Source organism: Oncorhynchus nerka, linkage group LG2 (genome assembly GCF_034236695.1).
Source record: "Oncorhynchus nerka isolate Pitt River linkage group LG2, Oner_Uvic_2.0, whole genome shotgun sequence".
Classification (NCBI taxonomy): Eukaryota; Metazoa; Chordata; class Actinopteri; order Salmoniformes; family Salmonidae; genus Oncorhynchus; species Oncorhynchus nerka.
In genome coordinates this window covers 95,551,990-95,576,386 of record NC_088397.1, presented here as the reverse complement: position 1 = coordinate 95,576,386, position 24,397 = coordinate 95,551,990, and the positions used below count along the sequence as shown (strand labels likewise).

The 24,397-nt window shown below is 42.9% G+C and overlaps 1 protein-coding gene across 1 annotated transcript in view; it reads left to right on the top strand.

Annotated features, from left to right (window-relative positions):
- The window catches only part of atg7 (ATG7 autophagy related 7 homolog (S. cerevisiae)), a 166,995-nt gene that overhangs the window by 40,997 nt on the left and 101,601 nt on the right, over nt 1-24,397 (top strand). Inside the window, exons 9-12 of the mRNA XM_065022002.1 lie at nt 5,070-5,227; nt 9,613-9,649; nt 11,389-11,533; nt 16,846-17,004. Coding sequence (XP_064878074.1) covers nt 5,070-5,227; nt 9,613-9,649; nt 11,389-11,533; nt 16,846-17,004 — 499 coding nt within the window. The remainder of the gene's footprint in view (nt 1-5,069; nt 5,228-9,612; nt 9,650-11,388; nt 11,534-16,845; nt 17,005-24,397) is intronic.

The window sequence follows — 24,397 nt, the reverse complement described above, 5'->3', positions numbered from 1 at the left end:
GTTATTATAGAACACATCCCTCCCCTGTATATGTAGTTATAACTAACAGGTTATTATAGAACACATCCCTCCCCTGTATATGTAGTTATAACTAACAGGTTATTATAGAACACATCCCTCCCCTGTATATGTAGTTATAACTAACAGGTTATTATAGAACACATCCCTCCCCTGTATATGTAGTTATAACTAACAGGTTATTATAGAACACATCCCTCCCCTGTATATGTAGTTATAACTAACAGGTTATTATAGAACACATCCCTCCCCTGTATATGTAGTTATAACTAACAGGTTATTATAGAACACATCCTCCCCTGTATATGTAGTTATAACTAACAGGTTATTATAGAACACATCCCTCCCCTGTATATGTAGTTATAACTAACAGGTTATTATAGAACACATCCTCCCCTGTATATGTAGTTATAACTAACAGGTTATTATAGAACACATCCCTCCCCTGTATATGTAGTTATAACTAACAGGTTATTATAGAACACATCCTCCCCTGTATATGTAGTTATAACTAACAGGTTATTATAGAACACATCCCTCCCCTGTATATGTAGTTATAACTAACAGGTTATTATAGAACACATCCCTCCCCTGTATATGTAGTTATAACTAACAGGTTATTATAGAACACATCCCTCCCCTGTATATGTAGTTATAACTAACAGGTTATTATAGAACACATCCCTCCCCTGTATATGTAGTTATAACTAACAGGTTATTATAGAACACATCCCTCCTGTATATTGTAGTTATAACTAACAGGTTATTATAGAACACATCCTCCCCTGTATATGTAGTTATAACTAACAGGTTATTATAGAACACATCCTCCCCTGTATATGTAGTTATAACTAACAGGTTATTATAGAACACATCCTCCCTGTATATTAGTTATAACTAACAGGTTATTATAGAACACATCCCTCCCCTGTATATTACTAGTTATAACTAACAGGTTATTATAGAACACATCCCTCCCCTGTATATGTAGTTATAACTAACAGGTTATTATAGAACACATCCCTCCCCTGTATATTCCACTAGTTATAACTAACAGGTTATTATAGAACACATCCCTCCCCTGTATATTCCACTAGTTATAACTAACAGGTTATTATAGAACACATCCCTCCCCTGTATATGTAGTTATAACTAACAGGTTATTATAGAACACATCCCTCCCCTGTATATGTAGTTATAACTAACAGGTTATTATAGAACACATCCCTCCCCTGTATATGTAGTTATAACTAACAGGTTATTATAGAACACATCCCTCCCCTGTATATGTAGTTATAACTAACAGGTTATTATAGAACACATCCCTCCCCTGTATATTCCACTAGTTATAACTAACAGGTTATTATAGAACACATCCCTCCCCTGTATATGTAGTTATCCTAACAGGTTATTATAGAACACATCCCTCCCTGTATATTCCACTAGTTATAACTAACAGGTTATTATAGAACACATCCCTCCCCTGTATATGTAGTTATAACTAACAGGTTATTATAGAACACATCCCTCCCCTGTATATTGTAGTTATAACTAACAGGTTATTATAGAACACATCCCTCCCCTGTATATGTAGTTATAACTAACAGGTTATTATAGAACACATCCCTCCCCTGTATATGTAGTTATAACTAACAGGTTATTATAGAACACATCCCTCCCTGTATATGTAGTTATAACTAACAGGTTATTATAGAACACATCCCTCCCCTGTATATGTAGTTATAACTAACAGGTTATTATAGAACACATCCCTCCCCTGTATATGTAGTTATAACTAACAGGTTATTATAGAACACATCCCTCCCCTGTATATTCCACTAGTTATAACTAACAGGTTATTATAGAACACATCCCTCCCCTGTATATGTAGTTATAACTAACAGGTTATTATAGAACACATCCCTCCCCTGTATATGTAGTTATAACTAACAGGTTATTATAGAACACATCCCTCCCCTGTATATGTAGTTATAACTAACAGGTTATTATAGAACACATCCCTCCCTGTATATGTAGTTATAACTAACAGGTTATTATAGAACACATCCCTCCCCTGTATATGTAGTTATAACTAACAGGTTATTATAGAACACATCCCTCCCTGTATATGTAGTTATAACTAACAGGTTATTATAGAACACATAACCCATCCCTCCCTGTATATGTAGTTATAACTAACAGGTTATTATAGAACACATCCCTCCCCTGTATATGTAGTTATAACTAACAGGTTATTATAGAACACATCCCTCTGTATATTCCCTAGTTATATGTAGTTATAACTAACAGGTTATTATAGAACACATCCCTCCCCTGTATATGTAGTTATAACTAACAGGTTATTATAGAAACATCCCTCCCTGTATATGTAGTTATAACCAGGTTATTATAGAACACATCCCTCCCTGTATATTGTAGTTATAACTAACAGGTTATTATAGAACACATCCCTCCCCTGTATATGTAGTTATAACTAACAGGTTATTATAGAACACATCCCTCCCCTGTATATGTAGTTATAACTAACAGGTTATTATAGAACACATCCCTCCCCTGTATATTGTAGTTATAACTAACAGGTTATTATAGAACACATCCCTCCCTGTATATGTAGTTATAACTAACAGGTTATTATAGAACACATCCCTCCCTGTATATTGTAGTTATAACTAACAGGTTATTATAGAACACATCCCTCCCCTGTATATGTAGTTATAACTAACAGGTTATTATAGAACACATCCCTCCCCTGTATATTCCACTAGTTATAACTAACAGGTTATTATAGAACACATCTCCCTCCCCTGTATATGTAGTTATAACTAACAGGTTATTATAGAACACATCCTCCCCTGTATATGTAGTTATAACTAACAGGTTATTATAGAACACATCCCTCCCCTGTATATGTAGTTATAACTAACAGGTTATTATAGAACACATCCCTCCCTGTATATGTAGTTATAACTAACAGGTTATTATAGAACACATCCCTCCCTGTATATGTAGTTATAACTAACAGGTTATTATAGAACACATCCCTCCCCTGTATATTCCACTAGTTATAACTAACAGGTTATTATAGAACACATCCCTCCCCTGTATATTCCACTAGTTATAACTAACAGGTTATTATAGAACACATCCCTCCCCTGTATATTCCACTAGTTATAACTAACAGGTTATTATAGAACACATCCTCCCCTGTATATGTAGTTATAACTAACAGGTTATTATAGAACACATCCCTCCCCTGTATATGTAGTTATAACTAACAGGTTATTATAGAACACATCCCTCCCCTGTATATGTAGTTATAACTAACAGGTTATTATAGAACACATCCCCCCCTGTATATTCCACTAGTTATAACTAACAGGTTATTATAGAACACATCCCTCCCCTGTATATTCCCTCCCCTGTAGTTATAACTAACAGGTTATTATAGAACACATCCCTCCCCTGTATATTGTAGTTATAACTAACAGGTTATTATAGAACACATCCCTCCCCCTGTATATTCCACTAGTTATAACTAACAGGTTATTATAGAACACATCCCTCCCTGTATATTCCACTAGTTATAACTAACAGGTTATTATAGAACACATCCCTCCCCCCCTGTATATGTAGTTATAACTAACAGGTTATTATAGAACACATCCCTCCCCTGTATATGTAGTTATAACTAACAGGTTATTATAGAACACATCCCTCCCCTGTATATGTAGTTATAACTAACAGGTTATTATAGAACACATCCCTCCCCTGTATATTGTAGTTATAACTAACAGGTTATTATAGAACACATCCCTCCCCTGTATATTCCACTAGTTATAACTAACAGGTTATTATAGAACACATCCCTCCCCTGTATATGTAGTTATAACTAACAGGTTATTATAGAACACATCCCTCCCTGTATATTGTAGTTATAACTAACAGGTTATTATAGAACACATCCCTCCCCTGTATATTCCACTAGTTATAACTAACATGTTATTATAGAACACATCCCTCCCCCTGTATATTCCACTAGTTATAACTAACAGGTTATTATAGAACACATCCCTCCCCTGTATATGTAGTTATAACTAACAGGTTATTATAGAACACATCCCTCCCCTGTATATGTAGTTATAACTAACAGGTTATTATAGAACACATCCCTCCCCTGTATATTCCACTAGTTATAACTAACAGGTTATTATAGAACACATCCCTCCCCTGTATATGTAGTTATAACTAACAGGTTATTATAGAACACATCCCTCCCCTGTATATGTAGTTATAACTAACAGGTTATTATAGAACACATCCCTCCCCTGTATATGTAGTTATAACTAACAGGTTATTATAGAACACATCCCTCCCCTGTATATGTAGTTATAACTAACAGGTTATTATAGAACACATCCCTTCCCTGTATATTCCACTAGTTATAACTAACAGGTTATTATAGTCAGTTATATGTGGCTAATATTATATTAAGTCTTGAAATTGGAATCTGCTTTTTCTCATAACCAGCGAATGGTAAATCCCCACACTAGCTTAAGTAAAGTGATACTGACAAGCACAGTGTGAGTGATCCTGTACCAGGAAGGGATGAGCACCAATCAAATCAGATCAAATTTATTTATATAGCCCTTCGTACATCAGCTGATATCTCAAAGTGCTGTACAGAAACCCAGCCTTAAAACCCCAAACAGCAAGCAATGCCGGTGTAGAAGCACGGTGGCTAGGTGGCCAATCCGCCTCTATATTCCAGTACCCCTCCCTCTTCCTTTCCTGTGCATGACTAAGCTGTTAGTAATAATTATTATTGTAACTTGTTAATATTAGCTAGATAAACGCTTGGCTGTGTTGCGAAGTTATGAGGTATGTTCCTACAAGGCGTTTTGACCTGTACAGCATGTCAAGCTAATGTAAACACTATGATATGGAGATATCTACGTGTTAGCATTTCTCTCTCTCTCTGTGTGTGTGTGTGTGTGTGTGTGTGTGTGTGTGTGTGTGTGTGTACGTACCAGGGGCTCCCAACTAGATGTGGTGGAGGTGATGTGTTTCAGAGACAGGACTCTTCAGGGCAGTAGGAACATTCAGCACAGCATCGTGTTCCAGGTCAAACTACCGATCCCTGAGCAGTCTGTGAATGCAGGTAAACACACACACACATCCCACCGTTCCCGTTCTGCGGAGCCACGGGGCTGAGAAAACATACAAAGGCCTTTTTATCTGGAGGACAGGAGAGAGCGAGGGATGGGGAGATGAGGGAAGGGGAGATGGGAATGAGGAAAGGGGAGATGGGAACGAGGGATGGGGAGATGGGCACGAGGGATGGGAGATGAGGGATGAGCAAAGGAAGATGAGGGATGGGGAGATGAGACAGGGAGGCGAGGGAGACGAGAGCGAGGGATGGGGAGACGGGGGGCGAGAGAGCGAGGGATGGGGAGACGGGGGGGCGAGAGAGCGAGGGATGGGGAGGCGAGGGAGACGAGAGCAAGGGATGGGGAGACGAGGGAGACGAGAGCAAGGGATGGGGAGACGGGGGGGCGAGAGAGCGAGGGATGGGGAGAGGAAGACGGGGGAGGGGGATTTAAATGTTAATTCGGAGACCACCACCTCTCCCTTGGTGGGGTTTGATCGGCTCAAGATCCCAAACGGTGCCCTATGCCCATCTTGACATAGTGCACCATTGTTGATCAAAGCTCTATGGGCCCTCTTCAAAAGTTGAACTCTACAGAGCCTTCAGAAAGTATTGACACCTTTTGACTTTTTCCACATTTTGTTGTGTTACTAGCCTGAATTTAAAATGAATTACATTTAGATTTTGTGTCACTGATCTTCACACAATAACCCATAATGTCAAAGTGGATTTATGTTTTTAGAAATGTTTACAGATGAATTAAAATGAAAAGCTGAAATGTCTTTAGTCAATAAGTAGTCAACCCCTTTTGTTATGGTAAGCCTGAATATGTTCAGGAGTAAACATTTGCTTAACAAGTCACATAATAAGTTGTATGGACTCACTCTGTGTGCAATAATAGTGTTTAACATGATTTTTGAATGACTACCCCATACATTCGTGGCCAAAAGTTTTGACAATGAGACAAATATTAATTTTCACAAAGTCACTCACAATGTTGCCTAAGAACACAGCCATGAATATAGAATGGTACCAACACATTCTCCGAGAGCAACTTCTCCCAACCATCCAGGAACAGTTTGGTGACGAACAATGCCTTTTCCAGCATGATGGAGCTCCTTGCCATAAGGCAAAAGTGATCACTAAGTGGCTCGGGGAACAAAACATCGATATTTTGGGTCCATGGCCAGGAAACTTCACAGACCTTAATCCCATTGAGAACTTGTGGTCAATCCTCAAGAGGCGGGTGGACAAACAAAAACCCACAAATTCTGACAAACTCCAAGCATTGATTATGCAAGAATGGGCTGCCATCAGTCAGGATGTGGCCCAGAAGTTAATTGACAGCATGCCAGGGCGGATTGCAGAGGTCTCGAAAAAAAGAAGGCATTGCAATCAATCATGTAAAATATTGACTTGTGAAATTTGTAATTATCTTCAGTATTCCATAGTAACATTTTATATAAATATCTAAAGACACTGAAGCAGCAAACTTTGTGTCATTTGTGTCATTCTCAAAAAGCCTTAATGTCCCTCAGTCACTGCATTTCAAACACAATATCCAGGAGGTTTTCCAATGCCTCGCAAAGAAGGACGCCTATTGGTAAAATGGTCCCCCAAAAAGTAGACATTGAATATCCCTTTTGAGCATGGTGAAGTTATTAATGACACTTTGGAAGATGTATCAATACACCCAGTCACTACAAAGATACAGGCGTCCTTCCTAACTCAGTTGCCGGAGAGGAAGGAAACCGCTCAGGAATTTCACCATGAGGCCAATGGTGACTTTAAAACGGTTACAGAGTTTAATGGCTGTGATGGGAGGAAACTGAGGATGGATCAACAACATTGAAGTTACTCCACAATACCAACCTAAATGACAGAGTGGAAAGAAGGAAGACTGTACAGATACAACATATTCCAAAACATGCTTCCTGTTTGCAATAAGACACTAAAGTAATCCTGCAAAAAAATGTGACAAAGAAATTAAGTTTATGTCCTGAATACAAAGTGTTATGTTTGAGGCAAATCCAACACAACACATTACTGAGCACCACTCTTCATATTTTCAAGCATAGTGGTGGCTGCATCATGTTATGGGTATGCTTGTCCTCGGAGAGGACGAGGGAGTAAAAAAAAAAAAAAAAAAAAGGAAGAAATGTAATAGAGCCAAGTCCTAGATGAAAACCTGGTTCAGTCTGCTTTCCACCAGACACTGGGGAGATTAATTCACCTTTCAGCAGGTCAATACCCTAAAACACAAGGTCAAACAGTGGAGTTACTTACCACAACGACATTGAACGTTCCCGAGTGGCCTAGTTTTGACTTGAAAATCTATGGAAAGACCTTAAATGGCTGTCTAGCAATGATCAACAACCAACTTGACGGAGCTTGAAGAATCTCTCTGACTCAGCCCCACCTCTGTGGAGAGGCCTCTCTCTGACTCAGCCCCATCTCTGTGGAGAGTCCTCTCTCTGACTCAGCCCCATCTCTGTGGAGAGTCCTCTCTCTGACTCAGCCCCATCTCTGTGGAGAGTCCTCTCTCTGACTCAGCCCCACCTCTGTGGAGAGTCCTCTCTCTGACTCAGCCCCACCTCTGTGGAGAGTCCTCTCTCTGACTCAGCCCCACCTCTGTGGAGAGTCCTCTCTCTGACTCAGCCCCACCTCTGTGGAGAGTCCTCTCTCTGACTCAGCCCCATCTCTGTGGAGAGTCCTCTCTCTGACTCAGCCCCACCTCTGTGGAGAGTCTCTCTCTGACTCAGCCCCATCTCTGTGGAGAGTCCTCTCTGACTCAGCCCCATCTCTGTGGAGAGTCCTCTCTGACTCAGCCCCATCTCTGTGGAGAGTCCTCTGACTCAGCCCCTCTGACTCAGCCCCACGTCTGTGGAGAGTCCTCTCTCTGACTCAGCCCCATCTCTGTGGAGAGTCCTCTCTCTGACTCAGCCCCATCTCTGTGGAGAGTCCTCTCTCTGACTCAGCCCCACCTCTGTGGAGAGTCCTCTCTCTGACTCAGCCCCATCTCTGTGGAGAGTCCTCTCTCTGACTCAGCCCCACCTCTGTGGAGAGTCCTCTCTCTGACTCAGCCCCATCTCTGTGGAGAGTCCTCTCTCTGACTCAGCCCCATCTCTGTGGAGAGTCCTCTCTCTGACTCAGCCCCATCTCTGTGGAGAGTCCTCTCTGACTCAGCCCCATCTCTGTGGAGAGTCCCTCTCTGACTCAGCCCCATCTCTGTGGAGAGTCCTCTCTCTGACTCAGCCCCATCTCTGTGGAGAGTCCTCTCTGACTCAGCCCCACCTCTGTGGAGAGTCCTCTCTCTGACTCAGCCCCATCTCTGTGGAGAGTCCTCTCTCTGACTCAGCCCCACCTCTGTGGAGAGTCCTCTCTCTGACTCAGCCCCACCTCTGTGGAGAGTCCTCTCTCTGACTCAGCCCCATCTCTGTGGAGAGTCCTCTCTGACTCAGCCCCATCTCTGTGGAGAGTCCTCTCTGACTCAGCCCCATCTCTGTGGAGAGTCCTCTCTCTGACTCAGCCCCATCTCTGTGGAGAGTCCTCTCTCTGACTCAGCCCCATCTCTGTGGAGAGTCCCTCTCTGACTCAGCCCCATCTCTGTGGAGAGTCCTCTCTGACTCAGCCCCATCTCTGTGGAGAGTCCTCTCTCTGACTCAGCCCCATCTCTGTGGAGAGTCCTCTCTCTGACTCAGCCCCATCTCTGTGGAGAGTCCTCTCTCTGACTCAGCCCCACCTCTGTGGAGAGTCCTCTCTCTGACTCAGCCCCATCTCTGTGGAGAGTCCTCTCTCTGACTCAGCCCCATCTCTGTGGAGAGTCCTCTCTCTGACTCAGCCCCATCTCTGTGGAGAGTCCTCTGTGGAGAGTCTCTGACTCAGCCCCATCTCTGTGGAGAGTCCTCTCTCTGACTCAGCCCCATCTCTGTGGAGAGTCCTCTCTCTGACTCAGCCCCATCTCTGTGGAGAGTCCTCTCTCTGACTCAGCCCCATCTCTGTGGAGAGTCCTCTCTCTGACTCAGCCCCACCTCTGTGGAGAGTCCTCTCTGACTCAGCCCCATCTCTGTGGAGAGTCCTCTCTGACTCAGCCCCATCTCTGTGGAGAGTCCTCTCTCTGACTCAGCCCCATCTCTGTGGAGAGTCCTCTCTCTGACTCAGCCCCATCTCTGTGGAGAGTCCCTCTCTGACTCAGCCCCATCTCTGTGGAGAGTCCTCTCTCTGACTCAGCCCCATCTCTGTGGAGAGTCCTCTCTCTGACTCAGCCCCATCTCTGTGGAGAGTCCTCTCTCTGACTCAGCCCCATCTCTGTGGAGAGTCCTCTCTCTGACTCACTCTGGCTAGTCATTTATTATCCTCTTTTCTCCAGAATCTGCTTTAGGTTAGAAGTCCTGTTTGTTTCAGCCCCATCTCTGTGTGATTACCAGAAGACTCAGCCCCAGGGATAGTAGAACTGTTGGACAAGTGGGGACATTCTGACTCAGCCCCATCTCGTATCTAGGGGAAATTATATCAATACTCTGACTCAGCCCAACATCTTTAACACACCAGTCCTCTGAGTCCTCCTCAGCCCGTGTCTCAAAGAATCTAGGATGTGGAGAGAACCTCTCTCTGACCAGCCCCATGGTCAGACCTCTGAATCAGCCCCATCTCTGTGGAGAGTCAACCAATCAGAAGGGGTAGTTGACATCAGACCATCTCTATGCAGAGTGTCTGACTCAGCCCCATCTCTGTGGAGATCTATAACACAGCCAGATCTCTGGACAGTCCTCTGTATCTATAACAGCCCAGACCTCTGTAAGTTCTGTATCTATCAGCCCCACCTCTGTGGAGATCTAACGCTCTGACTCAGCTCTGTATCTATAACACACCAGACTCATCCCCATCTCTGTGGAGATCTATAACACCAGACCATCAGACCATCTAACGAGTCTGTATCTCTGACTCAGCCCCATCTCTGTATCTATAACACAGACCCAGATAACACACCAGACCATCTAACGCTCTGTATCTATAACACACCAGATAACACACCCATCTAACGACTCTGTATCTATAACACACCAGAGTCCTGTATCTCTGACCAGCCCCATCTCTGTATCTATGACACCAGACCATCTAACGCTCTGTGGAGACCAGTCCATCTCTCTGTATCTATAACACACCAGACCATCTAACGTTCTGTATCTATAACACACCAGACTATCTAACGTTCTAACGTTCTGTATCTATAACACACCAGACCATCTAACGTTCTGTATCTATAACACACCAGACCATCTAACGTTCTGTATCTATGTAACGTCCTCTGTATCTATAACACACCAGACTGTATCATCTAACGCTCTGTATCTATAACACACCAGTCCTATCTCTCTGATCAGACCATCTTCTGTATCTATAACACACCAGACCATCTACGACCATCTGTAACGCTCTGTATCTATAACACACCAGACTATCTAACCTCTAACGCTCTGTATCTATAACACACCAGACCATCTAACTCTGACCATCTAACGCTCTGTATCTATAACACACCAGACCATCTAACGCTCTTATCTAGAATCTAACTTTAGGTTAGACAGACCATCTAACGTTCTGTATCTATAACACACCAGACCATCTAACGTTCTGTATCTATAACACACCAGACTATCTAACGTTCTGTATCTATAACACACCAGACCATCTAACGTTCTGAACATCTATAACACACCAGACTATCTAACCAGATATCTAACGTTCTGTATCTATAACACACCAGACTATCTAACGTTCTAACGTTCTGTATCTATAACACACCAGACTATCTAACGTTCTGTATCTATAACACACCAGACTATATAACGTTCTAACGTTCTGTATCTATAACACACCAGACCATCTAACGTTCTAACGTTCTGTATCTATAACACACCAGACTATATAACGTTCTAACGTTCTGTATCTATAACACACCAGACTATATAACGTTCTAACGTTCTGTATCTATAACACACCAGACCATCTAACGTTCTGTATCTATAACACACCAGACTATCTAACGTTCTGTATCTATAACACACCAGACCATCTAACGTTCTGTATCTATAACACACCAGACCATCTAACGTTCTGTATCTATAACACACCAGACCATCTAACGTTCTGTATCTATAACACACCAGACCATCTAACGTTCTGTATCTATAACACACCAGACTGGCTGAGTCCTCGGTGGACCTCAACCTGAAGTTGATGCGCTGGAGGCTGGTACCTTCTCTGAATCTGGACAAAGTGACTTCTACTAAGTGTCTGCTGCTGGGGGCTGGTACACTGGGCTGCAACGTAGCCAGGACTCTAATGGTGAGGACCTGCGATGTTGACATGATTCAATTAGATTTCTAGATGATGAAATAGAGATCGGGGGGGTTCTACTAAGTGTCTGCTGCTGGGGGCTTGGTACCCTGGGCTGCAACGTAGCCTGCGATGTTTAGATTACATAATGGAAAGAGAGCGAGACTATATAACATGCAGAGACTATATAAGATGTAGAGAGACTATATAAGATGTAGAGACTATATAAGATGTAGAGAGACTATATAAGATGTAGAGAGAGACTATATAAGATGTAGAGAGAGACTATATAACATGTAGAGAGAGACTATATAACATGTAGAGAGAGACTATATAACATGTAGAGAGAGACTATATAACACACCAGAGAGACGCTCTGTATCTATAACACACCAGACTATATCATGTAGAGAGAGACTATATAACATGTAGAGAGAGACTATATAACATGTATCTATACACCAGACTATATAACATGTCTGTAGACTATATAACTCAGACTGAGAGAGACTATATAACATGTAGACTATATAACATGTAGAGACTATATCATGTGAGACTATATAACATGTAAGTGACTATATAACATGTAGAGAGACTATATAACATGGGAGAGACTATATAATGGAATGTAGAGACTATATAACATGTAGAGAGACTATATAACATGTGAGAGAGACTATATAACATGTAGAGAGAGACTATATAACATGTAGAGAGAAATATATAACATGTACATGTAGAGAGACTATATAACATAACTGAGAGACTATATAACATGTAGAGAGAGACTATATAACATGTAGAGAGACTATATAACATGTAGACTATATAACATGTAGAGAGAGACTATATAACAGTAGACTATATAAGATGTAGAGAGAGACTATATAACATGTAGAGAGAGACTATATAACATGTAGAGAGAGACTATATAAGATGTAGAGAGAGACTATATAACATGTAGAGAGAGACTATATAACATGTAGAGAGAGACTATATAACATGTAGAGAGAGACTATATAACATGTAGAGAGACTATATAACATGTAGAGAGAGACTATATAACATGTAGAGAGACTATATAACATGTAGACTATATAACATGTAGAGAGACTATATAACATGTAGACTATATAACATGTAGAGAGACTATATAACATGTAGACTATATAACATGTAGAGAGAGACTATATAACATGTAGAGAGAGACTATATAACATGTAGAGACTATATAACATGTAGAGACTATATAACATGTAGAGAGAGACTATATAACATGTAGAGAGAGACTATATAACATGTAGAGAGAGACTATATAACATGTAGAGAGAGACTATATAACATGTAGAGAGAGACTATATAACATGTAGAGAGAGACTATATAACATAGAGACTATATAACATGTAGAGAGACTATATAACATGTAGAGAGACTATATAACATGTAGAGACTATATAACATGTAGAGAGACTATATAACATGTAGAGAGAGACTATATAACATGTAGAGAGAGACTATATAACATGTAGAGAGAGACTATATAACATGTAGAGAGAGACTATATAACATGTAGAGAGAGACTATATAACATGTAGAGAGAGACTATATAACACGTAGAGAGAGACTATATAACATGTAGAGAGAGACTATATAACATGTAGAGAGAGACTATATAACATGTAGAGAGAGACTATATAACATGTAGAGAGAGACTATATAACATGTAGAGAGAGACTATATAACATGTAGAGAGAGACTATATAACATGTAGAGAGAGACTATATAACATGTAGAGAGAGACTATATAACATGTAGACTATATAACATGTAGAGAGAGACTATATAACATGTAGAGAGACTATATAACATGTAGAGAGACTATATAACATGTAGAGAGAGACTATATAACATGTAGAGAGAGACTATATAACATGTAGACTATATAACATGTAGAGAGAGACTATATAACATGTAGAGAGAGACTATATAACATGTAGAGAGAGACTATATAACATGTAGAGAGAGACTATATAACATGTAGAGAGAGACTATATAACAGAGAGAGACTATATAACATGTAGACTATATAACATGTAGAGAGAGACTATATAACATAACATGTAGAGAGAGACTATATAACATGTAGAGACTATATAACATGTAGAGAGAGAGACTATATAACATGTAGAGAGAGACTATATAACATGTAGAGAGAGACTATATAACATGTAGAGAGAGACTATATAACTAGAGAGAGACTATATAACATGTAGAGAGAGACTATATAACATGTAGACTATATAACATGACTATATAACATGTAGAGAGACTATATAACATGTAGAGAGACTATATAACATGTAGAGAGAGACTATATAACATGTAGACTATATAACAGAGAGACTATATAACATGTAGAGAGAGACTATATAACATGTAGAGAGAGACTATATAACATGTAGACTATATAACATGTAGAGAGAGACTATATAACATGTAGAGAGAGACTATATAACATGTAGAGAGAGACTATATAACATGTAGACTATATAACATGTAGAGAGACTATATAACATGTAGAGAGAGACTATATAACATGTAGAGAGAGACTATATAACATGTAGAGAGAGACTATATAACATGTAGAGAGAGACTATATAACATGTAGAGAGAGACTATATAACATGTAGAGAGAGACTATATAACATGTAGAGAGAGACTATATAACATGTAGAGAGAGACTATATAACATGTAGAGAGAGACTATATAACATGTAGAGAGAGACTATATAACATGTAGAGAGAGACTATATAACATGTAGAGAGACTATATAACATGTAGAGAGAGACTATATAACATGTAGAGAGAGACTATATAACATGTAGAGAGAGACTATATAACATGTAGAGAGAGACTATATAACATGTAGAGAGAGACTATATAACATGTAGAGAGAGACTATATAACATGTAGAGAGAGACTATATAACATGTAGAGAGAGACTATATAACATAGAGACTATATAACATGTAGAGAGAGACTATATAACATGTAGAGAGAGACTATATAACATGTAGAGAGAGACTATATAACATGTAGAGAGACTATATAACATGTAGAGAGAGACTATATAACATGTAGAGAGAGAGACTATATAACATGTAGAGAGAGACTATATAACATGTAGAGAGAGACTATATAACATGAGAGAGACTATATAACATGTAGAGAGAGACTATATAACATGTAGAGAGAGACTATATAACATGTAGAGAGAGACTATATAACATGTAGACTATATAACATGTAGAGAGAGACTATATAACATGTAGAGAGAGACTATATAACATGTAGAGAGACTATATAACATGTAGAGAGAGACTATATAACATGTAGAGAGAGACTATATAACATGTAGAGAGACTATATAACATGTAGAGAGACTATATAACATGTAGAGAGACTATATAACATGTAGAGAGAGACTATATAACATGTAGAGAGAGACTATATAACATGTAGAGAGACTATATAACATGTAGAGAGAGACTATATAACATGTAGAGAGAGACTATATAACATGTAGAGAGACTATATAACATGTAGAGAGAGAGACTATATAACATGTAGAGAGAGACTATATAACATGTAACAGAGAGAGACTATATAACATGTAGAGAGAGACTATATAACATGACTATATAACAGAGAGAGACTATATAACATGTAGACTATATAACATGTAGAGAGAGACTATATAACATGTAGAGAGAGACTATATAACATGTAGACTATATAACATGTAGAGAGAGACGATATAACATGTAGAGAGAGACTATATAACATGTAGAGACTATATAACATGTAGAGAGAGACTATATAACATGTAGAGAGACTATATAACATGTAGAGAGACTATATAACATGTAGAGAGAGACTATATAACATGTAGAAAGAGACTATATATAACATGTAGAGAGAGACTATATAACATGTAGAGAGAGACTATATAACATGTAGACTATATTATATGTAGAGAGAGACTATATAACATGTAGAGAGAGACTATATAACATGTAGAGAGACTATATAACATGTAGACTATATTATATGTAGAGAGACTATACAACATGTAGACTATACAACATGTAGACTATATAACATGTAGAGAGAGACTATATAACATGTAGAGAGAGACTATAACATGTAGAGAGAGACTATATAACATGTAGACTATATTATATGTAGAGAGAGACTATATTGTTGTTGTGTTCTGCAGGGATGGGGAGAGATGTTATTGTGTTCTACAGGGATGGGGAGAGATGTTATTGTGTTCTACAGGGATGTGGAGAGATGTTATCTTGTTGTTGTGTTCTGCAGGGATGGGGAGAGATGTTATTGTGTTCTACAGGGATGGGGAGAGATGTTATCTTGTTGTTGTGTTCTGCAGGGATGGGGAGTGATGTTATCTTGTTATTGTGTTCTACAGGGATGGGGAGAGATGTTATTGTGTTCTACAGGGATGGGGAGTGATGTTATCTTGTTGTTGTGTTCTACAGGGATGGGGAGAGATGTTATCTTGTTGTTGTGTTCTACAGGGATGGGGAGTGATGTTATTGTGTTCTACAGGGATGGGGAGAGATGTTATTGTGTTGTTGTGTTCTACAGGGATGGGGAGAGATGTTATTGTGTTCTACAGGGATGGGGAGAGATGTTATTGTGTTCTACAGGGATGGGGAGTGATGTTATCTTGTTGTGTTCTGCAGGGATGGGGAGTGATGTTATCTTGTTGTTGTGTTCTGCAGGGATGGGGAGTGATGTTATCTTGTTGTTGTGTTCTGCAGGGATGGGGAGTGATGTTATCTTGTTGTTGTGTTCTACAGGGATGGGGAGAGATGTTATTGTGTTCTACAGGGATGGGGAGTGATGTTATCTTGTTGTGTTCTGCAGGGATGGGGAGTGATGTTATCTTGTTGTTGTGTTCTGCAGGGATGGGGAGTGATGTTATCTTGTTGTTGTGTTCTACAGGGATGGGGAGAGATGTTATTGTGTTCTACAGGGATGGGGAGTGATGTTATCTTGTTGTTGTGTTCTGCAGGGATGGGGAGTGATGTTATCTTGTTGTTGTGTTCTGCAGGGATGGGGAGTGATGTTATCTTGTTGTTGTGTTCTACAGGGATGGGGAGTGATGTTATCTTGTTATTGTGTTCTACAGGGATGGGGAGAGATGTTATTGTGTTCTACAGGGATGGGGAGTGATGTTATTGTGTTCTACAGGGATGGGGAGTGATGTTATCTTGTTGTTGTGTTCTGCAGGGATGGGGAGTGAGACACATCACGTTTGTGGACAACTCTAAGATCTCTTACTCCAACCCAGTCAGACAACCGCTGTATGAGTTTGAAGACTGTCTGGGAGGAGGCAAGTCCAAGGCCCTCGCTGCCGTCGACAGACTGGGCAAGATCTTCCCTGGAGTGGTGAGTTCCTGACCTATGACCTCTAACCCTAACCCCTGACCTCTCAACCCATCTCTAACCTCAATAACACCACTTACCCTAACCCTGTCATGGTGAGGCGTTTTCACCACAGACAGCACACAGTTTCAGTGTTTATACTCGGGGTCCACAGACAGCTTCGGGGCTTTGTGTGAGCAAGCCTCATAAACAAATCAGTTGCACTGCAGACAGGTGTGTGGGGCCTTGTTTCCTGTACACCTGCCCACTTGACATTGTCTCGTTTTTCCCTGAGTGGGGAAGAGGGAGATCAGGACGCTCGGCTGCCTCCTTGTGGCTCCTCGGCTGCCTCCTCGGCTGCCTCCTTGTGGCTCCTCGGCTGCCTCCTCGGCTGCCTCCTTGTGGCTCCTCGGCTGCCTCCTCGGCTGCCTCCTTGTGGCTCCTCGGCTGCCTCCTCGGCTGCCTCCTCGGCTGCCTCCTCGTAGCCCCTCGGCTGCCTCCTTGTGGCTCCTCGGCTGCCTCCTTGTGGCTCCTCGGCTGCCTCCTTGTGGCTCCTCGGCTGCCTCCTCGGCTGCCTCCTTGTGGCTCCTCGGCTGCCTCCTTGTAGCTCCTCGGCTGCCTCCTTGTAGCTCCTCGGCTGCCTCCTTGTAGCTCCTCGGCCTCCTCGGCTGCCTCCTGCCTCCTCGGCTGCCTCCTTGCCTGCCTCCTTGTAGCTCCTCGGCTGCCTCCTCGGCTTCCTCCTTGTAGCTCCTCGGCTGCCTCCTTGTAGCCCCTCGGCTGCCTCCTTGTAGCCCCTCGGCTGCCTCCTTGTAGCTCGGCTGCCTCCTAGCCCCTCGGCTGCCTCCTTGTAGCCTCGGCTGCCTCCTCGGCTGACTCCTTGTAGCCCCTCGGCTGCCTCCTCGGCTGCCTCCTTGTAGCCCCTCGGCTGCCTCCTTGTAGCCCCTCGGCTGCCTCCTCGGCTGCCTCCTTGTAGCCCCTCGGCTGCCTCCTCGGCTGCCTCCTCGGCTGCCTCCTTGTAGCCCCTCGGCTGCCTCCTCGGCTGCCTCCTCGGCTGCCTCCTTGTAGCCCCTCGGCTGCCTCCTCGGCTGCCTCCTCGGCTGCCTCCTTGTAGCCCCTCGGCTGCCTCCTTGTAGCTCCTCGGCTGCCTCCTCGGCTGCCTCCTTGTAGCCCCTCGGCTGCCTCCTCGGCTGCCTCCTTGTAGCCCCTCGGCTGCCTCCTCGGCTGCCTCCTTGTAGCCCCTCGGCTGCCTCCTTGTAGCTCCTCGGCTGCCTCCTTGTAGCCCCTCGGCTGCCTCCTCGGCTGCCGCCTCGGCTGCCTCCTCGGCGGCTGTAGCTTCTTTCTTCATGTTCATGTGGTTCTCACGAAGCTCACATGCCAAATTCCTGATGAAATCTCTCCTGCCGACTGTCTTGTACAACACGTGCTCGTCGATAGCAGCCATGTCGATGCACGTTGTAGAACACAGTAACAGGCCAACGGTGAGTACCTCCTTTTTACAGAGTACAGTCCGAGGGGGAGATTTTTATGTGCAATTTCCAGCCCGTTCGTCATAAAATAATTAGACCGCCCACAATTCTTCATCATCGTTACACTGTGGTTCTAAATTCAATCACCCTCCTCATTTCAGATCATTCAAATGCAATTATCATATGATATCTGTTTTCTATTGCTCATTGCTCATTCACTCATTCATCCAGTGAGAGAGACTGGGTACCATCGCTCCTTCGGCACGTGTCTATTTGATGATTATTTAACCTTTTTATTTAACCTTTTTATTTAACCTTTTTATTTAACTAGGCAAGTCAGTTAAGAACCCGTTCTTATTTACAATGACGGTCTACCGGGGAACCGTGGGTTGTTCTGTCTTTCTGCCTTGTTCCGGGGGGCAGAAAGACAGATGTTTACCTTGTCAGCTCTGGGATTCGATCTAGCAACCTTTCGGGTTACTGGCCCAACGCTCTAACTAGGATACCTGCCATCTTGACCCCTTAAGTTGCTGATAGAAACAGGATCGACATACTTTTTTGTGTGTTTTTAAAATTCGGACTGATCAATGTAAAAATGTAAATATTCTGGAAAAGTCATGGAAGGAGGAGGGTGTGATTTTTTTTGGGGGGGGGGGGGGACAGAACAAGACTGAAAACGTCAGTGGCCGTTGGAGCTTCTTGGGTCAACTGGTTCAATGGGACGACGACAAACTACACATTTAGTTTTGTACTGAACAAAAATACGAGAGCAAACATTTCAACGAGTTTTTACAGCTCACGTAAGGAAATCAGATCATTAAAAGATATCTAATCTATGGATTTCACATGACTGGGAATAGATACCTTTTTTAATTATCTGATTTAAATTAAATAAAACTTAAAAACATTTTCTTTTTTTAACGGTAGAGGTGTGGATCAGAACCAGTCAGTATCTGGTGTGGATCAGAACCAGTCAGTATCTGGTGTGGATCAGAACCAGTCAGTATCTGGTGTGGATCAGAACCAGTCAGTATCTGGTGTGGATCAGAACCAGTCAGTATCTGGTGTGGATCAGAACCAGTCAGTATCTGGTGTGACCACCATTTGCCTCATGCAGCGTGACACATCTCCTTCACATAGAGTTGATCAGGCTGTTGATTGTGGCCCTGTGGAATGTTCTCCCACTCCTCTTCAATGGCTCTGCAAAGTCAAATCACATTAGTCACATGCGCCTAATACAGGTGTAGTAGACCTTACAGTGACATGCTTACTTACGAGCCCTTAACCAACAATGCAGTTTCAAAAAACCTGGATAAGAATAAGAGATAAAAGTAACAAGTAATTAAAGAGCAGCAGTAAAAAAATAACAATACATACAGGGTATTACGGTACAGAGTCAATGTGGAGGATATATACAGGGGGTACCGGTACAGAGTCAATGTGGAGGTTATATACAGGGGGTACCGGTACAGAGTCAATGTGGAGGCTATATACAGGGGGTACCGGTACAGAGTCAATGTGGAGACTATATACAGGGGGTACCGGTACAGAGTCAATGTGGAGACTATATACAGGGGGTACCGGTACAGAGTCAATGTGGAGACTATATACAGGGGGTACCGGTACAGAGTCAATGTGGAGACTATATACAGGGGGTACCGGTACAGAGTCAATGTGGAGACTATATACAGGGGGTACCGGTACAGAGTCAATGTGGAGACTATATACAGGGGGTACCGGTACAGAGTCAGTGTGGAGGCTATATACAGGGGGTACCGGTACAGAGTCAATGTGGAGGCTATATACAGGGGGTACCGGTACAGAGTCAATGTGGAGGCTATATACAGGGGGTACCGGTACAGAGTCAATGTGGAGGCTATATACAGGGGGTACCGGTACAGAGTCAATGTGGAGGCTATATACAGGGTGTACCGGTGCAGAGTCAATGTGGAGACTATATACAGGGGGTACCGGTACAGAGTCAATGTGGAGGCTATATACAGGGTGTACCGGTGCAGAGTCAATGTGGAGGCTATATACAGGGGGTACCGGTACAGAGTCAATGTGGAGGCTATATACAGGGGGTACCGGTACAGAGTCAATGTGGAGGCTATATACAGGGGGTACCGGTACAGAGTCAATGTGGAGGCTATATACAGGGTGTACCGGTACAGAGTCAATGTGGAGGCTATATACAGGGGGTACCGGTACAGAGTCAATGTGGAGGTTATATACAGGGGGTACCGGTACAGAGTCAATGTGGAGGCTATATACAGGGGTACCGGTACAGAGTCAATGTGGAGGTTATATACAGGGGGTACCGGTACAGAGTCAATGTGGAGGCTATATACAGGGGTACCGGTACCGAGTCAATGTGGAGGTTATATACAGGGTACCGGTACAGAGTCAATGTGGAGGTTATATACAGGGGGTACCGGTACAGAGTCAATGTGGAGGCTATATACAGGGGGTACGGTACAGAGTCAATGTGGAGGCTATATACAGGGTATTACGGTACAGAGTCAATGTGGAGGCTATATACAGGGGGTACGGTACAGAGTCAATGTGGAGGCTATATACAGGGGTACCGGTACAGAGTCAATGTGGAGGCTATATACAGGGTATTACGGTACAGAGTCAATGTGGAGGTTATATACAGGGTGTTACGGTACAGAGTCAATGTGGAGGATATATACAGGGGGTACCGGTACAGAGTCAATGTGGAGGTTATATACAGGGGGTACCGGTACAGAGTCAATGTGGAGGCTATATACAGGGGGTACCGGTACAGAGTCAATGTGGAGACTATATACAGGGGTACCGGTACAGAGTCAATGTGGAGACTATATACAGGGGGTACCGGTACAGAGTCAATGTGGAGACTATATACAGGGGGTACCGGTACAGAGTCAATGTGGAGACTATATACAGGGGGTACCGGTACAGAGTCAATGTGGAGACTATATACAGGGGGTACCGGTACAGAGTCAGTGTGGAGGCTATATACAGGGGTACCGGTACAGAGTCAATGTGGAGGCTATATACAGGGGGTACCGGTACAGAGTCAATGTGGAGGCTATATACAGGGGGTACCGGTACAGAGTCAATGTGGAGGCTATATACAGGGGGTACCGGTACAGAGTCAATGTGGAGGCTATATACAGGGTGTACCGGTGCAGAGTCAATGTGGAGACTATATACAGGGGGTACCGGTACAGAGTCAATGTGGAGGCTATATACAGGGTGTACCGGTGCAGAGTCAATGTGGAGGCTATATACAGGGGGTACCGGTACAGAGTCAATGTGGAGGCTATATACAGGGGGTACCGGTACAGAGTCAATGTGGAGGCTATATACAGGGGGTACCGGTACAGAGTCAATGTGGAGGCTATATACAGGGGGTACCGGTACAGAGTCAATGTGGAGGCTATATACAGGGTGTACCGGTGCAGAGTCAATGTGGAGGTTATATACAGGGGGTACCGGTACAGAGTCAATGTGGAGTCTATATACAGGGGGTACCGGTACAGAGTCAATGTGGAGGTTATATACAGGGGGTACCGGTACAGAGTCAATGTGGAGGCTATATACAGGGGGTACCGGTACAGAGTCAATGTGGAGGTTATATACAGGGGGTACCGGTACAGAGTCAATGTGGAGGTTATATACAGGGGGTACCGGTACAGAGTCAATGTGGAGGCTATATACAGGGGGTACCGGTACAGAGTCAATGTGGAGGCTATATACAGGGTATTACGGTACAGAGTCAATGTGGAGGCTATATACAGGGTATTACGGTACAGAGTCAATGTGGAGGCTATATACAGGGGGTACCGGTACAGAGTCAATGTGGAGGCTATATACAGGGGTACGGTACAGAGTCAATGTGGAGGCTATATACAGGGTATTACGGTACAGAGTCAATGTGGAGGTTATATACAGGGGTACCGGTACAGAGTCAATGTGGAGGCTATATACAGGGTAGTACGGTACAGAGTCAATGTGGAGGCTATATACAGGGTATTACGGTACAGAGTCAATGTGGAGGCTATATACAGGGGTTAGGGGTGTACAGAGTCAATGTGGAGACTATATACAGGGGGTACCGGTACAGAGTCAATGTGGAGGCTATATACAGGGTATTACGGTACAGAGTCAATGTGGAGGCTATATACAGGGTATTACGGTACAGAGTCAATGTGGAGGCTATATACAGGGTATTACGGTACAGAGTCAATGTGGAGACTATATACAGGGGGTACCGGTACAGAGTCAATGTGGAGACTATATACAGGGTATTACGGTACAGAGTCAATGTGGAGACTATATACAGGGTATTACGGTACAGAGTCAATGTGGAGGCTATATACAGGGTATTACGGTACAGAGTCAATGTGGAGACTATATACAGGGTATTACGGTACAGAGTCAATGTGGAGGCTATATACAGGGTATTACGGTACAGAGTCAATGTGGAGACTATATACAGGGTATTACGGTACAGAGTCAATGTGGAGACTATATACAGGGTATTACGGTACAGAGTCAATGTGGAGACTATATACAGGGTATTACGGTACAGAGTCAATGTGGAGACTATATACAGGGTATTACGGTACAGAGTCAATGTGGAGGCTATATACAGGGGGTACCGGTACAGAGTCAATGTGGAGGCTATATACAGGGGGTACCGGTACAGAGTCAATGTGGAGGCTATATACAGGGGGTACCGGTACAGAGTCAATGTGGAGACTATATACAGGGTATTACGGTACAGTGTCAATGTGGAGACTATATACAGGGTATTACGGTACAGAGTCAATGTGGAGGCTATATACAGGGTATTACGGTACAGAGTCAATGTGGAGGCTATATACAGGGGGTACCGGTACAGAGTCAATGTGGAGACTATATACAGGGTATTACGGTACAGTGTCAATGTGGAGGCTATATACAGGGGGTACCGGTACAGAGTCAATGTGGAGACTATATACAGGGGGTACCGGTACAGAGTCAATGTGGAGGCTATATACAGGGTATTACGGTACAGAGTCAATGTGGAGGCTATATACAGGGTATTACGGTACAGAGTCAATGTGGAGGCTATATACAGGGTGTTACGGTACAGAGTCAATGTGGAGGCTATATACAGGGGGTACCGGTACAGAGTCAATGTGGAGGCTATATACAGGGGGTACCGGTACAGAGTCAATGTGGAGGCTATATACAGGGGGTACCGGTACAGAGTCAATGTGGAGGCTATATACAGGGGGTACCGGTACAGAGTCAATGTGGAGGCTATATACAGGGGTACCGGTACAGAGTCAATGTGGAGGCTATATACAGGGGGTACCGGTACAGAGTCAATGTGGAGGCTATATACAGGGTATTACGGTACAGAGTCAATGTGGAGACTATATACAGGGTATTACGGTACAGAGTCAATGTGGAGGCTATATACAGGGTATTACGGTACAGAGTCAATGTGGAGGCTATATACAGGGTGTTACGGTACAGAGTCAATGTGGAGGCTATATACAGGGGTACCGGTACAGAGTCAATGTGGAGGCTATATACAGGGGGTACCGGTACAGAGTCAATGTGGAGGCTATATACAGGGGGTACCGGTACAGAGTCAATGTGGAGGCTATATACAGGGGGTACCGGTACAGAGTCAATGTGGAGGCTATATACAGGGGTACCGGTACAGAGTCAATGTGGAGGCTATATACAGGGGGTACCGGTACAGAGTCAATGTGGAGGCTATATACAGGGGGTACCGGTACAGAGTCAATGTGGAGGCTATATACAGGGGGTACCGGTACAGAGTCAATGTGGAGACTATATACAGGGTATTACGGTACAGTGTCAATGTGGAGGCTATATACAGGGTATTACGGTACAGAGTCAATGTGGAGGCTATATACAGGGTATTACGGTACAGAGTCAAT